This window comes from Atta colombica, unplaced genomic scaffold, assembly GCF_001594045.1.
Source record: "Atta colombica isolate Treedump-2 unplaced genomic scaffold, Acol1.0 scaffold9, whole genome shotgun sequence".
Classification (NCBI taxonomy): domain Eukaryota; kingdom Metazoa; phylum Arthropoda; class Insecta; order Hymenoptera; family Formicidae; genus Atta; species Atta colombica.
Window position 1 is genome coordinate 1,297,188 of NW_017259583.1, and position 14,544 is coordinate 1,311,731.

Below are 14,544 nucleotides of genomic sequence, written 5' to 3' on the forward strand. Positions count from 1 at the left end.
TTGAAAATTAGATTTTCCTAAAAGAGAAAGGCAGTTTCAAACATGCACTTGGACAAATCAGCTGACTTTGCAACAAAATTACTAGATGGCAGTATGATGATAGTTTTAAAAAACAACACATGAGGATTCTTTGTACTATTTTAATAAATAAAATAAAAAGCAATAAAAAGCAATTAAAGAGGTAATATTTCAATAAAAGTAACACCAAAAAATGTTCTTAATAACGGAAGAACAATTTTACGAGAAACAAAATATCAAAATATTCTTTAAAAGAAGAATATTTTATTTCATTTTATGATCGAATCATCATTATATAAGTATAGCACAATAACTTTCTGATAATTTAAATATCTTCAAAGAAATTTTTATTGTATATCTTATATAATATACTTTCATCCGCAGTTAATTTAAAACTCTTAAAATTGTTCATAAAAAACTATTCATAAAAAAATTGTTCATAATAAATATTTATTTCGAATTAAAGTAACAGAAATAATATTACGAATGAAAGAGAGGCACACAGATAATGATGGCTTACGACATTGATCATTGGGCGTATAATTTCACCCAGATAACGCTTCGCTGATCACAGATCTGAACGAATTTCACTTTCTAAGTGCGATCAGACATGGTCTTGTGTCGGAAACGATTCGCGATTACCCGTTATGCGAAAGTGTTTGATTTATGTCATATTTCACGGACAAGGCTCGCTCTGGTCACGGTGCATTATTGGTAGAATTAAAGTAAAGTCAAGGTCGGGAAATTAAGACTTGTTCGCAAGATAAATCTTAAAGCGTGAATCGGCCAATGCTTTTATTATATTGTATCAATTAAGGTGTTTCGGAATATACTTGACTAAATCAAATTTTGATTTTATTCTTGATTTAAGATTTAATTTTATTCTAAATTTTAGTTAAATTTATTCGGTTTACTATTCATGGTTAATTAATATATGGTGTTTTGATATAATCAAATTTATGGACTCATTAAAGCATAAATCTTCTGGAGTTCTCGCGCGAGACGCGATTGGTAACTACATGACAGTTCTGGCAGATTGTCACTATTTTATGAACTGCGAGAAATTTTAATTGCAAAGGATCGTCGCATCTACATTCATCAATTAATTTACAATTCAACTTCGTTTCTATCGTTGCTGTTAATTTATGGTTTGTTATATAGCGTGATTGGCGTGACTGAAGAGGCCAGACATGCTAGAGATTTTTCGGTGATAATCGGAGATTTTAATGAGACGGATTTTATATAGCTCATTATCCAACCGATCGGACAATATTTTTAGCCATGTTTAGGCTTTGATTCAAATATAATAAATTACAAAAAATGGTTGTATTCTCCGAAGAAATGTGGAAAAATCAAAGTTTTTATTTGCTTTGGCGCTTAATATACATTGTAAACTTGCTTGATAATCGCGCGTGATATATACCTGCTCCCAAGTACTTGATCGAGTACTTTCACTCTTCAGATCTTACAATCTTATGAATCCGTTAATCGGAGCTTTTCCTCAAGTTTAACTCGCGTTATTATATGCTAATACAACCGAGCCTCTGTGAGAACTCGCTCGAGGCTTTTTCTGACCCGCTGCGGGCGAAAGCTAGGCTCGAAAGCGATTTTTAATGTCTTCTCCCTTGACAGGAGTAAAAAAGAGAAATGCCATTTGTAATTAAGGTCGTGATAATGAGGAAGGCAATATTACCCGCGAAATTCGTACGCATCTTCGCAACCGATTTCGACATTGTCTCGGCGCAATAATGTCTTACTTTTACTTTTTATTGAATGGCTACACTTTCGCTGCACTGTCACGGAATGAGTGGCAAAATTTTGACGAAAAGCGCAGAATTTCATTACATTAAGCACGTTTGCTTTTAACTGTAAATTCTTTGAACAGTTTATATATAAGCTTTCATTGAGATATATCGAAGGAATTCATTATTTATTGTAAATTTGATTTTTATATCTTTGCAATTAATAAATTAAATTGTTATTAAAATAAAAATCACGTTAAATTAAAAGGATATTATATTACAGGAAAATCACCGCTGGAATCTCCTAAAGAGATACCCCCTTATTTTTTAGAAACTATTGCACAAAGAAAATCGTAAGAATTTTATTTTCGCATTCATAGAATTCGTTTTTAGCTGATTTGATCTAGAATCAAGCCAAATGTACGAATTATGAGTTTGTATTTTTTTAATTAGCTAAATAGATCATGATTATTAATACTAATAAAACTAAATTAGCTAAAAAACGAATTCTATGAATGCGAAAATAAAATTCTTACGATTTTCTTTTGCAAATTGCGTAGTTTAAATAATAGTGACTATATTATTGATAATATTATGTCGTTTTAAATGCTTGTAATTTCCTAAATTAGTTTTATTCATATTATTTTTTCTCTTAATTTTTTTATAATACAATTTTAAATTTAAAATTGGAGTGTGACGTAAATCGCCATCTATCTGTAAAACAGATCATAAACTAACTTAATCCTTATAATGTTTCTTTATAGTGTCAAATATAACTCTATTGGAGCTGAAGGCACCCAGTCAGAAATGATAATGGAATCGATTTCGAATCGATGTCGATTTGATGCTTTCGACGTCGATTTGAATCAACATCGATTTGATGTCGATTCCATTATTATTTTTGACTGGGCAATCGTGCATATGTAGAAAAAGTCTTGAAAAACTATTGCATTATATATTTGCATCTTACAGAACAGCATAAGTAAATATGCATATAATTCAATAAAAATGTTTTATAACAAAGTGAAAAAAATTCTAAAATCTTATATATAAAAAATCTTATATATAATACATTCACTTATAGGTACTTTACAAATAATTTCTGTAAAAGAAAAAAAATAAGAATATGTAGCATTACTACTGTGTCAATTTTGAAACCCATTTTGTCAGATACTCATTTTTATTTATCTTACGAAAAATTAATTATTGCAAAATTGCAAACAGTATTATAAAAACTGCTTATACTGCTATCTGATAAAAGACACTTGTTAGTTTGTACTTATGTTTTTAAATCTTTATTTTTACCTTTTATTTAAGAAATATTGTCATAAAAACAAAGTGTCAATATCGATGACTTTCTTCTATTATTTGCTTTTTCTTTATTTTTTTATTGAGTTATGAATGAGCCTTAATTTTTAAGGCTCTGATTCTTTATTTTCACAATGCTGATTTAAAATAGCTATTCCGTATAATTATATTATATAAATCTCTTGAGTATTAGATTATATAAAGCTCTTGAGTATTAGAAATTTAAGAGAGTTCCGTTTCGCTTGTAATTTCGCAATAATTTCGGGCAATCTGCAAAATCATAGCCACCGAAAGATGAAAGTGTGGCCGATTGATCGATTGCTCTCGGGTCTGAATCGAAAGTACTTTTGGTGTCTCTCAATATCCCTTTCGGGTTTCTATACGTCCTCATTAAACTGCCTTGGAAGATTTACCAGCCGTGTATTATTTCCGGTCGGTACCTTCCCTACTACTCAGATTGCAGCCTCCTTTTTTTTGCAGCCTCACGTAGCTCGCCCCCACAACACGTTGTTGTAGCACGATTGTAGAGAAAGTAAAGGTCATGAGCTCGTCTCGCGACCCTGAAGACCCTGAGAGACATGCTTGCTCACTTGATTCTCCTCTTATCCTTAGAAAGCATCATGTCTCCCCTCGCTCTTCCACCTCATCATCCTTCCGATTCCCTTCTACATATTACATAGCGCATCTTCGTATGAAAGCCATCGTACTTTCTTATAAGCTAATGTGAATTAATGACTTCATGGACGAGCCTGGATCGTATTCACGGATAATAGTTTAATAAATGTTGCGGAAGACATAAGCAGGCACTTTTAAACGCATGATTATTGCGATTAGTGATATTTAAAAAATTACAATCATGATTCAAAATTCTTATATCTCTTTTTACACAAATCTTTTCTTCAGACATTTTAATACAAACCACTAAATGATATTAATTATTTACATTTATTTTTGTTTAAAAAGAAATAATTTTGCTATTTATAACTGTAAATAAATCTTACTTGAAGTCAAAATTTTTTATTTGATGGATTATACATACTTTTGATTAAGTATTATATTAAGACTCCTAGTGACTCTTAGTAATTTTATGGTCACTTGGGTCATTAGGGGACCTTAAAAAAGTGTGAGAGTTTATATTTCTAAAGTCTTTTTTTAAAACGGAATTTAAACTATCATTTATTCTAAGTTCAAAATCTCTTTTTTCACCTATAGGTCGGATATTATTCCTTGGATTCAATTTTTACGATTTTTAAAAATATTATCACTTATTTTTTTAAATTAAAAATTGTTAAAAATAAAAAATTTAAGAAGCACTGCATTTCTATATTCTGCAATGTTTAAAGTATGTTGAGTAATTTTTGTGATTTTAAAGAATAAAGCTGTAAATATGGCAATCAATTAAAATGTTGGGATCATTTTGCCCACTGAATAATCAGATTAATCAGTATAAAATTCTCAAGAGATGTAACTATGAAAGGTTAAAATAAAACTTTACAAAACTTTTGTTAAAGCATTTTTTACATTAAAAGAAAAACTTGAATTTTGTTTTAAGTAATGTTAAATAAAAATAAATGTTTACATTCCTAAACGTACAAAATATACGCATTTAAATGTAACATGGATTCTTTTTTCTCAAAAATAATTATCTAAATATAAAAAAAATGAAATTCGTAATATAGTATAAAATCATATTTATTAACATATAAAAAAATATTAACATGCACGCATCCCAATAATCAAACGATATTTACAAAGTAAGATTAATTACATAAAATAATAATACGTATATAGCCATTCTAAGGCTATGGATTATTCGCACTAAAAAAAATAAACAAAGAAGGACTTTTCTTGCCTGTGTGTGTAATTTTCATTGTCAGAGATTAAATTTAAAATTACTTTCAAAGCAGTTTGTTATATCTATAAACAATAGAAAATTACAGTTGATATAAATATCCAGCATTCCAAGTAGCCTTTTAATATTTAGATGAATCGAATTCTTAATTCTATTGAGCCATCATTTACATTTTATTGATATAAATACATAGATATATTAAACAGTTTTAAGAAATAGATGTTTTTTTTTCTAATAGATTATAACATTATTTTTCAACAAATAATTGACAAACATGATATTTTTTTTGGCAATAGTTTGCTTGGCAATGGTTTGCTTTAAGGTTTAATTTAACAAGTCGTGTAATCTCTAGAAAGATGCATTATGGTTATAAATTTATTTGCTAAAGATCAGTTATTAGTACACATCTTTTTTAGGAGATGTATAGTAAAATGTAGATAATGATATTTTCACATCCGTTATAGTAATATCTCATTGATCGATATTTTGGTTCCTCTTATGACGAGCTGAATGACTTTGGTTATCACATAACTTAGTCGCGTTGTCGCCAAAATGATCAATTGAAAATTTTCATCATCTACTTTCGTACATATCTCATAGTCGCGATGCTTTCTAACTATTCGTTGCAGGCTTTCCTCTTCTTCGTGCGATACGTTTAATCGGCCTTCCCTTTTCTCCTCTCGAGAGATATCTATAGCTATCGGCGAGCAATCCATTATCACAAGACATTATAAAATTCGACCGACTTTCATGATTCTCTAACAATTTTCCGAGTTGACCTTTCGATTTTCAGATGTCACGAGCATACGCAGAAGAAAGATCGAACCGGCCGAACGTGACCCTCGACGACGATCTACTTGTAACCGTGATGACCGTCGTCGTGGTGAGACTCGATGGGAACCCAAACTTTCTCCCAAACGGGCTTCCAGATCTTCTTCCAAGCCGGTACCTGCACATCCTTCCAAACCGGAACCCATTTGCTTTTCCATTCATCTTTCCACACCTGTTTCTTCTGCGTGACCCAAATCTGCTTCTTTTGAGGTACCCATACTTGCACCGATTCTTCCTGCCAAATTAGCTTCTTGTCTGACACCCAGATTTGCTTCTTTTCCGTCTTCCAAATTTGTTTCCATTCGGCCTTCCATTCTAATTTTTTGTCGCTTACCCAAATTTGTTTTTTTTCTGTTCTCCAAATCTTCTTCCAAATCGGCTTCCATATTAGTTTCTTCTTCCAGAGACCATGGCTGGTATACTGCCAACCATGATGATCTTTGCCCACAGAGTGTTCTCCCGGTATACCAATTTTAATCCATTCTGGCACCCAGACTTTCTTCCAATCGGGCACTTGGACTTCTTTCCACACAGGAACTTGGATTTCCTTCCAAACAGGCTTCCATATCTTCTTCCAAGCTGGCACTTGGACCTCCTTCCAAGCCGGTACTTGAATCTCCTTCCAAATAGGTTTCTGAATCTTTTTCCAGACAGGTACTTTGATCTCCTTCCAAGCAGGTACTTGAATCTCCTTCCAAATCGGCACTTGTATCTTCTTCCATTCCTGCTTCCAGATCATCTTCGATTCTGTTTTCCAAATCTGCTTCCATTCGGGCTTCCATACCAACTTTTTTTTCCACACGCCCTTCGGCCCGTGATCATGCGAGGGAGGTCCATAGGAATCAGAAGGTAATGATGGCGGCCCATAAGAATCAGAAATCGATCCAAAGCTGCCTCCACCTCCGCCATAACCGCTGTCACCACCGCCGTGACCGCCACCACCGCCGTGACCGTCACCTCCGCCATGACCGCCACCACCGCCGTAACCGCCGTCACCACCGCCGTGACCGCCACCACCGCCGTAACCGCCGCCACCACCGCCATAACCGCCGCCGCCTCCATGATGGTCATCGAATGATCCTCCAATGGAACCGTGATCGTCACCGAAAGATCCGTGACCACTGCCGAAAGATCCTCCACCGTGACCGCCGCCGAAGGATCCTCCATCGTGACCGCCGCCGAAAGATCCTCCACCGTGACCGCCGCCAAAGGATCCTCCACCGTGACCGCCGCCAAAGGATCCTCCACCATGATCACCGCCTAGATCATATGATCCACCGTGATCATTACCGAAGGATCCGTGATCGCCTGATGATGGTGCCCCGTAGGATGACAATGGTGATGCACCATAGGATGACGAAGGTCCAGATGGTGCGCCATAAGATGACGATGGTAGCGGAGGAGCACCATAAGAATTAGAGGGTGGACCGTAGGAATTTGAAGGTGGTGGACCATAAGAATCTGATGGTCCTACGTTCGGTACTCCGTAGGACGATGCCGGTGGTGCACCATACTGTGAGCTCACGGGAGGCCTACGTGAAGATTTCTTCTGTTAGAATAGCGTCATATACCGTAATATAATAAAAACTTAAACACATCTAATTGTATTTAATATTATAGGACTTTATGTATAAATAGAAATATTTTTAGATAATTAATGTATAAAGTACATGTACTTTAAATGTACATTTTTATTTTTTATATTTCATTCATATATTTATTTACTCAATAATTTATATACTCACTCTCTCTTTGTTCTAATCGGGTCTCCAAATGCGGAGATAACAAAGAGGCCGTATAATATTGTCTGAAAGAATTTTTTTTTATCAGTTTTATAAATAAATATCTGCAAAAGTAAATAACATTAAGAATCTTCATTTTAGATCTTCATTTCGCATATGTAAGAAACACAATCAATACTAGAAAAATATCTATTACGATCAAAGCTGGATCTTGCTTTTTTTAAAGTAATTCAATCTTGAATTACTAATATACACTATATACACTATATATATGTACTTGCATATATACTGTAAAAGTAATTCAATTAACGTTTAATAACATTAATAATGACAATAAAAACGCTAATAACGATAATCTTTATATAAAGATGAAAAATCGGAGAAAATAAAGACTTTCACAAAAAAATTAATACTTTATATAAAGAATATATTGCAGTTTTTTTTTGCAAAATTAATACAGAGATAAATGAACGATAAACGTCTATTTGTAAAAGAGCAAAGATACACTAATTGTGATCGATCGTGCGAAGGTATCTTGCCATTGGGTAATTAGTCTTATTTTTCTTAAGCTCGTCTCGATGGTATAATTATCTCATCCTCACAATCGCCATCAATTTCTCGCCAATTTTTGTAGTCTTTCATAGTGAGTGACAGAAATCCTGTGGACGGATTTCTACGCGCTCGTCCATGCTCACGAGCGCGTCTCTCAAAAATGAAAGTGTCCGCCGTGTGAACGCGTGACCGACGTAAACACCAGCGCGAATTGGGTCGACTACCTATCCTCCCCACCTGTCTTTGCATTTCCAGAACGGGCCATCAGAATTGAAAAACCTGTACCAACGGTTAAATTAAAGGAAAGTGGGCTTCGAGATTCTTCTTTTTTTTTTCTCGAAGTATTACCCTTAGGCGGTACCTGTCGCGATCTTCTGCGGCAATGATATCGGGTATTTTAGGTGTCCCTTGTTTCTTTCTCCCTCTTTCTCTTTTTCTTTCTTTTACAAGAATTATTCCGAAACCATTTGACTATTTATGCATCCTTAGATATCCGAAATAGTCTAACTATGCGTATTATCTTTCATCTATAAATTTCTCAGTCCTCATTTGGAATTGATAAATTTTTCCTCACTAAAGATACCGATACTTCTTAAACTGTAAACGTTTGAATACGAGGAATTTAATTATTATAACATACTTAATTATTATAATACACTCGGAAATGCAATTATTATAAAATAAAAAAATTCTTTTTCAAATTAAATTATTAAGCAAAATATGCGAATTGGAACAAAATCTTAACTTACGAATTAATATCACGAAAATATCACTTAAATATCAGAAAATTTGCGACTGATGACTTCTCGACATCCTTGCTAGGAAAAGATCGGTTCTCTATGTAAGTCAAAGAATTCGCAAGATGACTCGCTAATAATAAATCATAGGATATCTTACATAAAGTCGTGATTACTGGAATAATTGAATATACTTGATGGATATTTGATTCGATATGAAGTAATATTTTAAATAAAAGCTGTTGGATAGAATAACTAGATATTCAGTGATAATTCAGATATATTGAGATGCTCAAATATCTTTGGATCTAAACATTTGAGTACTTAAATAACTTTTTATTAGAAAGAACTCAATCAGTATCCAAGTATTTATTGGAAAATCTATCGCGGCATGAAATGTCGAAATGAAAAAACTGCGAGCTCCTGCTACTTTTTATTTCGTTTGTGCCGGATATTGACGTAACGCATTTCAGTAGAAATTTTAGTAATTATGTGTTATTGTATACTGATCAAACATCATAGATTTACCTTTTCTCAGATTAACATAACAATAATAATTGTTTTCGATTATCTACATATTAATAATAACCTTGGCTTACTTTCAATTCAATCCGACTTTACATGATCACTTTATATACCTATATATTATCTTATTCTATGTTGACATTGGCTTGTGAAATTACATGCTGATTAACACATTTTATCTCTATCGTCTTTATGTTGTCAGTACGAACTATAGCTATGTTTCCGCTTGTCTACGAGAGAAATCAGATAAACATTATCTGTATATCGTTGCTCTAATTAAATACTTTGTATGTATCTTTAAATAACAAAAATAAATATTACAAATTTTAGTTTCACTTTTTAAGTAAGATATGATTTTATTGATGAAAATAAAAACGTCATTTTTTAAAAGAACATTATTATTATCATTATATTATTAGAAGAATAAAACTGCTTTGCATGAATGTTCAAGATAAAATATTTCCGAATCTTTTCACATAAGGTATTGTAATAAAGCAATATATGAAGGAACTTCGAACTAACGAAAGAAATAAAATTAAAAAGATGAGAATAGGACATTCCAGAATATATAGAATATCTCTGACATTAACTTGGTTACTCGACGTTGCATCGGTGATTATTGAATTTCGCGACATTCGACGCAGATCGTATATAGATCATATAGTCCCAGTGTGCGACTCCTATTTACACAACTTTCCATTCCGCGTGGAATGAAAAGTGACAAGAATGTCCACTTATAGTAATTGCCATTGGAAAATAGCAGTGATTTACCGGCTCGTTTGTAATCATTTACGTTAACTTAACGCACTAACGTGCTACTGTCTCGACGGCTTTAAGATCGTCGTATCCAATATGCTTTCTGTACTCTTTCGGATAAAAATAAATTACTATGTGACATTATCAGTAAAATCTCTTTCACGAAATGCAGAAAGTTTTGCAATTTTCTACAATGTAACCTGATACCGCAAATGTAAGGGACTTGGAATAGTGTAAGTAACTTGAACAGCACATACTTTTGTTAAATTTAATCGTGATATCTATCCATAAGTCTCTAAAAAAAGTTTCTAAAGAAAGTTTAAATTAAAAATTTTTTTAGTAACTCATAGATATCACAATTAAATTTAACAAAAGTACATGTTGTTCTAAGTCACCTACATTTACAGTATTAGCTTCACGATGTAACTTTATTTGTAAATAAAAACATCGCTTGTTTTTTAATAATTCTAATATATTGTATATGTTCCTCTTAATTATCCCAATGTTAAAATATTCAAAGAAAAAGCTATTTGAAATATTATACATCGTTTATACATAAGTATATGTTAAGAAAAATAAATTTATTTCAATAACTTGTTTTAGAAGAATATTATAATACAGATATAAGCATAAAAAAATGTGAATTTAATAAAATCTTTTGATTTATAATGAATTTGATTAAACGCACTGATGTATATTATAACCATTAATTAAACTGATTGTAAGTATATAATGCAATTTTGAATTATAAGATACATATTTTGTCTAACAGCACAATAAAATGTATTAAATATTTCACGATTTAACCGGTTTCTATGTTTATAATAAACGCATATCTCTACATCAATTTGTGTATGATAGCTGTAATCAGTGCATTAATGTGGCCATTCGCTATTAATCAAAGATCTTAGATTATAATTTATGATACGCATCCTAAAAAAGCACTACAATTCCAAGATGTTGTTGATGTTAAAGAGATAACCGCGTCGCGCGACACGGTGTCATTAACCGCAAATCTAGAAATGATTTGTGATAATCGCGAACGATATTACCGATAATGCCGTCACTTTCCGTCCGAAAAATATATCTCACATATATCACAGACGCACTGACACATGATTAAGATGCGAAGAATGAAAGCACGAGTCAATGAGCGGCGATAAACACTGACCAGAATTAATCGCATTTTTTCGACCAGGGTGGCCCACCGTGAAAAGGATGGCAACGACCACCGTCTTTTTTTATGGTTCGTCACTCTTCTGATGGATTCATCATGACATACGTGGCTTTTATAGCGAATCTTCTGCCTAGATATTCTAGACATACAGATTTTGAGGAGGGGTACAAAGAGAGCTACGGTGCTATATGGGGGTCCCAACTCTGCATGTACATCTTCAGTTGAGAGGGGATTCATGTTTCATAGCGAATGCGGGGCGACAAAGCAGTAGAACGAAACGTAATGCAATTCAATGAATTTTAACAAGAGGTACCCTTTTTTGCGAATTTTTGGGGAATATAAAAATCTATTTACTTCTTTTATATACAATCAATTAAAAATTATGTGCTCAACATAAAATATGTACATGTTAGAAACTTTTTTCAAAGAATTTCTTTGTAAAAAAACTTATATAAAAACTTTATACAAGTTCTAACACGTGTATTTATGTTGATCATATAATTTTTAATTGATGTATATAAAAGAAGTAAAGAGATTTTTATATTCCAAAAAAAGCCACAAAAAGGGTATCTTTTTTTAAAATTCATTGAATCTTATTAAAAATCTCGGAAACGCTTCTTTGGAAGATTTATTAGTAAGGCTGATTAATCCAACGAAATCTCCCTTCTATAATTATTGGTTAAATTTGTCTGAACAAGTATAATGAGAGCGAACATCACTGGCGGACATAAGTGCTCATATATAACCGGTCAGTGTCCGATGACATGCAACGTATAACCGGTAATGACTTTCTCGTTAATTATTATCGGGGTCTTTTAAGCGATCGCAACCGCGAGGGAGAATGGACTTTCTCGTTACATTGTTTGTCTCGAAGAAAGCAATATTACTTCTACGCGTGTTAAAACAATTTTCTCAAGAAACTTTTTATCTTCAATTTCTTGGAATAATAAATAAATACCTATTATCCCATGAAGTGTAATCATAACTTCGAGAACAGTCTACAACTTGTTGAGCAACGTAATCAACGATACTTGCTTCAATCATGTGCGAATAGAATTAACGCCAACGTCTCACAGTGCAAATCATATATAAAAAAACGACCATCTCCATTCTGACCATCTCCGTTCCCAGATCTCGTGATGAGGAGGAGACGGAGAAATGCCTTTCTCATCTGATATCGGCGCGGCGCGTCTCACGACGCAGCAACACGGAAAAGCGCGGTTTCGTAATTCACGTGAGAACAATTTCGCCTGTGCCAGGTTCGCGCTCACGTTCGCGTTTACCACCTGCGGAGTCTCACTCTGACTTTCTTCCTCAGGGTTACTGTCGCTCCTGCGAAAAGCATGCAACATGACTGCCTTTCACTGACGGCATGTTTCTCCAGAGCAGGAGATGCGCCAGTTGCGTCGACGATCAGGAAGCAAAACCGCGATTATCCGGTATACGTGTTCTGTAATCGACGATATGATATTGTATGAACGATTGTGTAAACAGATAATAATTGCACATGAAAAAACAAATCAAAAGGAAATTCTTCTAATTGTGAGAAAGTCAATTAATAGTCAAATAAATTAAATTAAATTAGAAAACTGTCAAACTGATAGAAATATTCATTTCTTCTTACACACACAATTGTCTTGTGAGGCTAATTTTAATTTGGAACATCCGCACGCAAGGAGTATCTTCGATTTTTTTATTTTTTTTTTTTTCGTCATGCAGGAGAGACGCGATGAAGCGAGAAACTGTGAGAGTCATTACCCGGGCCGCACGACGGGATTACTTTGACTTTCTTCCGATACGATGTCAGTAGCAGCTGTCTTTTCGATTTTTTTTGTCTTCAAGAAGATAAATTCGGTTACTTTCACTGTGTCTCGAGAATACGCGGCAGACTGTACGATTGGGACGAGTTTCAAGTGTGTTGTCCAATTTGTTTAAAGCCCATTAAAATACATAGAGCCGATGATAAGCGAACATAAATATTGAACGGTAATTCTTCGTCAAATACGACAGCATGAATTCCCGATACATCAATTCTCTCCGAAACTCCAAGGAATTGAAGAAAAAGAAAAAATGCGCCAGCTATACAAAAAGCTTTTGATTTAATTGGCATTTATTAAATAACAAATTTTCGATTTGTCATTTAGCATTTTTCTTTCTCTTTCCGTACATTTTTGCGGTATATTATTGCAAGGAAAATTTACAAAGCCGGCATCACGGTACGTCCGCTTTCTTTCCGCATTTATACACAGTAGTAATCATTGCAAGCCATTTGCACGATAGTGAGGATAATTTAAGGTTGCATTCATTACGGATGAAGTAGCAGCCGACTTATATTAATTGAGATTTACTTTGAGACCATCTTCGCGAAGTGATTTTCGCCGACAAAGAGGTCGACGTTCCTTGAGATCACGTCAAAGATTTCACCTCTTCGCTACTCGCAAAGTTTCCGCTCATTCTGTATGTATATAAAAACATATAAAATATTATTACGCGGGCATTGACACATCGTCATCGAGTATAATTTATTAGTACTAGACTCAAGATATAATTTATCAATACTAAAATCCACGCGTCCTTTCTTACGTGGCAACGAAGAAAAGTCCATGTCGTATTCTGTATTATAATAAAAATAAAAAAAAAATATTCTGCCACCAGGAAGTACAGCTTAGGTACTTTGCCTCATTCAAAATCCATTAACAGTTTTCCTGCGGGCGATTCTGCTGGCACGTTGCACAACTCGATCGTCCGCATCGCATTACGTACGAACGTTTCGCGTTATTCGTGCAGATATTATATACATATACAACAGTTGTATTGGATTGTCGATTACACACAAACTTGGGCTAGATCAAGACTTTCAGGCTTTCCTGACCAGCGGCCGATTGTTGCAATTCTTCAGGGTACATAGATAATCGTGAAGTGACTTCATAATTGCGCTCGTGTATCACATCTCTCTGATGTCAACGAGTCGCAATCGCATTATGTCAAAAGGAAAGTTACATAGGTTGTAACGAAAGGGCGATATTATCGCCATCCAACCGTAGCCCAATGAGGTCGCATTAACGGTTATCTTACATTAAGATTTTCCAGGCGATAAAACATAGAGATATAATCGCGTTAATTGCGACCATTTCTCTGATCATAATGATGGAGGAAGAAGAGTTCTCCTCTTCCGGCGATTCGCGACGTCGTGCATTTCGCATACTCACTCATGCATGCGACATGGCTAATATTTAGCCTCATCTAGGAAGTCTATAATATAGGAAGATATATTGTGTGTGTGTATATATATATATATATATAT

General features: G+C 33.9%; 1 protein-coding gene across 1 annotated transcript; it reads right to left on the reverse strand.

Annotated features, from left to right (window-relative positions):
- Window positions 1-4,744: 4,744 nt before the first annotated feature.
- LOC108693322 lies at window positions 4,745-11,307 on the reverse strand. Its single transcript, XM_018202208.1, has 3 exons — window positions 11,235-11,307; window positions 7,497-7,558; window positions 4,745-7,283 (listed from the first exon to the last, which is right to left on the reverse strand). Exons 1-3 carry the CDS (start codon window positions 11,247-11,249, stop codon window positions 5,774-5,776), a joined length of 1,587 nt encoding a protein of 528 aa, XP_018057697.1. The 5' UTR covers window positions 11,250-11,307; the 3' UTR covers window positions 4,745-5,773.
- Window positions 11,308-14,544: the final 3,237 nt, after the last annotated feature.

Excerpts from the sequence above, each read along its gene's own strand:
- LOC108693322 (XM_018202208.1), bottom strand. Across the intron at positions 7,284-7,496 it reads CCGATTAGAACAAAGAGAGA|GCCTCCCGTGAGCTCACAGT; the intron begins GTGAGTATATAA and ends ATCTTCACGTAG.